Source organism: Lactuca serriola, chromosome 3 (assembly GCF_051521515.1).
Source record: "Lactuca serriola cultivar US96UC23 chromosome 3, Lser_US96UC23_V15, whole genome shotgun sequence".
NCBI classification, from domain to species: Eukaryota; Viridiplantae; Streptophyta; class Magnoliopsida; order Asterales; family Asteraceae; genus Lactuca; species Lactuca serriola.
In genome coordinates, this window is record NC_136410.1 from 102,271,106 (window position 1) to 102,273,942 (window position 2,837).

At 28.2% G+C, this 2,837-nt stretch overlaps 1 protein-coding gene across 1 annotated transcript; it reads right to left on the minus strand.

The window, feature by feature from the left end:
• Positions 1–1,198: 1,198 nt before the first annotated feature.
• Positions 1,199–2,177, minus strand: LOC145094603 (Trm112p-like protein). Its single transcript, XM_079032741.1, has 4 exons — positions 2,043–2,177; positions 1,884–1,938; positions 1,483–1,591; positions 1,199–1,398 (listed from the first exon to the last, which is right to left on the minus strand). The coding sequence occupies exons 1-3, from the start codon at positions 2,123–2,125 to the stop codon at positions 1,490–1,492; spliced, it is 240 nt and encodes a 79-aa protein (XP_078888867.1). The 5' UTR covers positions 2,126–2,177; the 3' UTR covers positions 1,199–1,398; positions 1,483–1,489.
• Between the last annotated feature and the right edge of the window lie 660 nt (positions 2,178–2,837).

Below are 2,837 nucleotides of genomic sequence, written 5' to 3' on the forward strand. Positions count from 1 at the left end.
TATTTATATTTATTTTTTATTTTTTTTAGTTAACTCAAGTTCCGAAAATAATATTTAAAAAAAGAATTTTTAGATTTTTCCATTTATTTTGCATTTTAAAACTATTTTTTAGAATATGTCAGTGTAGTATTCTATTTAGAATATTTCACGTATTTTTCAAAAAAAAAAAACGGGATTTATTTTATTTTATTTTATTTTTTTTAGTTAATTGAAGTTCCGAAAATAATATTTAAAAAAAGAATTTTTGGATTTTTTCATTTATTTTGCATTTTAAAATTATTTTTAGATTTGGTCTCACGGTCTCACAAAATTAGAATGGTCTCAAATGAACCTGAACATATATATATATATATATATATATATATATATATATATATATATATATATATATATATATATATATATATATATACACATACACACACACAGACACACACAAAATATTGATATTTAAATTTATACAAAATACTTACTTTATTTTCAAAATCATGTTGAATGCTCTCAACAAACTCCTTCATATGTTTTATTACTATAAATCCACATTCTCATCCACCATTTTGTTTGTAGCACGGTATTTAATTCACAATAACTGATTAATAATTTTAAGTGTTTTACTATGAAATTTTTATTAATTTTATAACCGTGATTATCACAGGTTATAAACTAGTAAATAAATATATAAATATACTTTTAAGGTAATTATGAAAATTGATTTCAAAAGCTAAGTAGTGCTTTATTAGATTTGAAGCGTTTTCTTTAAATTAAAAGATAAACGATCATACTGTCAAACGGAACTTTTTGTTTAAACTAGATTGTTTTGTCAAAAGATAAACGATCATACTGTCAAACAGAACTTTTTGTTTAAACTAGATTGTTTTGTCAAAAGATAAACGATCATACTGTCAAACGGAACTTTTTGTTTAAACTAGATTGTTTTGTCAAAAGATAAACCATCATACTGTCAAACATAACTTTTTGTTTAAACTAGATTGTTTTGTCAAAAGATAAATGCTAGAAGCTCTCAAAAGATTTCAAAATCTCAATGCCAAACACCCCCATTGTTTTTGCAAAGAGAAGACCTCAATGATGATGACGATGATGCAAGGATATCTAGCTTGGATTTCTATTGAGATTCTTTGGTAGATTGAACTGATGTTTTGAGAGGCAAATTAACGATTAATCACATAAAAACAAGAAAAAAAAAACAATAAGAGGATTGAATTATTGAAATTGCAAACATCTGTCGAGTAATTCGAGTATATATGTTGTGTGCTTTGCAAATTGGTGATCACATTAAATTTAATTTTCATAAAGACAAAAGTTACAAGACTCCGATTGCAAACTATCTGTCAAGTTTGAGCAGAAATAACCATATCTTCTTCACCATGTCTACAGAACCTGCAATGTTATTCAAGAATAAGCATACAAACATGAAATTAAGAGAACTCAAACACAAAATCTCCAAAATAAATCGACATATACCCTAATTTCAATCTTGCATATCCCTTTTTGTGTTCAGTGAATCAACATCACCAGGTGTTTCGATGATTTTGCCATCCTTTGGCACAAGACAGGGGATCCCATCTACTATCTGATAGAAAAAAGAACATACTCCGAAATGAATTTGTGATCATATTGATAAAAGAAATACTTATCATTGTATTCGATCAGTATCTAAACCATTAGGATGTGAGTAATCAATTTGGTATAACTGTATAATTAATTACTTTTCTTACTACTATGCTTCTCCAAATTGGGATATTTTGACCTAAATCAGGAAATTGTAAGCTTATCGCTTTTTTGCCTAATGCTCAAGCGCATATCAAAAATGGAAGTTGAATAATCTGATCCAAGACAAAGAAAAAGGGAATCATACAACTCACCGGGAAAGAAACACCGATCGCATCACTTATCAGGGAATTCGATTTCTCACAAACCCTAAATCAACAAAAAAAAAAAACGTTCGGATCATTGGGGTTAAAATCGAAACTTGTTTTGATAATTTGAAGAAAGAAATACAGAAACGAAACAGATGAGAGTACCTCAAGGGTTGTTTAGAAAGCGGACAGACGAGTATATCTGAAAAAACTTTACTGATTTTAACTACCCTGCTTGTTGTGACCATTTTTCTCCCCCCTTTTTTTGCTTATTTGATTGAATGACATATTGACATATGAGCAAAATTTATACCCGTTTAAAAATGACATCTTATTATGCCAGTCTAGTCATACGTTCCATGGGCCATGACATATGCATATTAAACACGCAAGCTCAGGCCCAATGCTAGTCCCAACCAAACTTTGTACAATACCAGACATGTTAGAACAAGGTCGCAAAACTCGCTATTCACTATCTGCTAACCGTCAAGTAGCAAGTACTCAAATTCGTTAATTCATGTAAAAATATTTTTAGGAAAATTATATATGTCAAAATAATAAGTTGATTGAAATATATATATATATATATATATATATATATATATATATATATATATATATATATATATATATATATATATATATATATATATAACAAAATTAGATACATTTGAATACATAAAAACTGAAAAATACATAATGGTCTCACTTTGTGAATAATTACTAAAAATTTAAGATTTATATGTAGTACTAATCACATGTGTGTGTTAAATAATAAATCATTAAGTATATTATACGTATTAATCGGCGAGTTAGCCAAGTTTTACAACATTGCTCGCTTCAGTAAGGGGCCGATCAGTAAGGGGCCGATCGGGGAATACTCGGATTCTGTAACTCATATTGCTAAGTGATCGAGTATGGAGTACTCGGACGAGTAATTGACCAACTCGTTGAGCTTTA

Excerpts from the sequence above, each read along its gene's own strand:
- LOC145094603 (XM_079032741.1), bottom strand. The coding sequence starts at position 2,125 with ATGGTCACAACAAGCAGGGTAGTTAAAATCAGTAAAGTTTTTTCAGAT. Across the intron at positions 1,939-2,042 it reads CTTTCTAAACAACCCTTGAG|GGTTTGTGAGAAATCGAATT; the intron begins GTACTCTCATCT and ends TTGTTGATTTAG. Across the intron at positions 1,592-1,883 it reads CGATCGGTGTTTCTTTCCCG|ATAGTAGATGGGATCCCCTG; the intron begins GTGAGTTGTATG and ends TTTTTCTATCAG.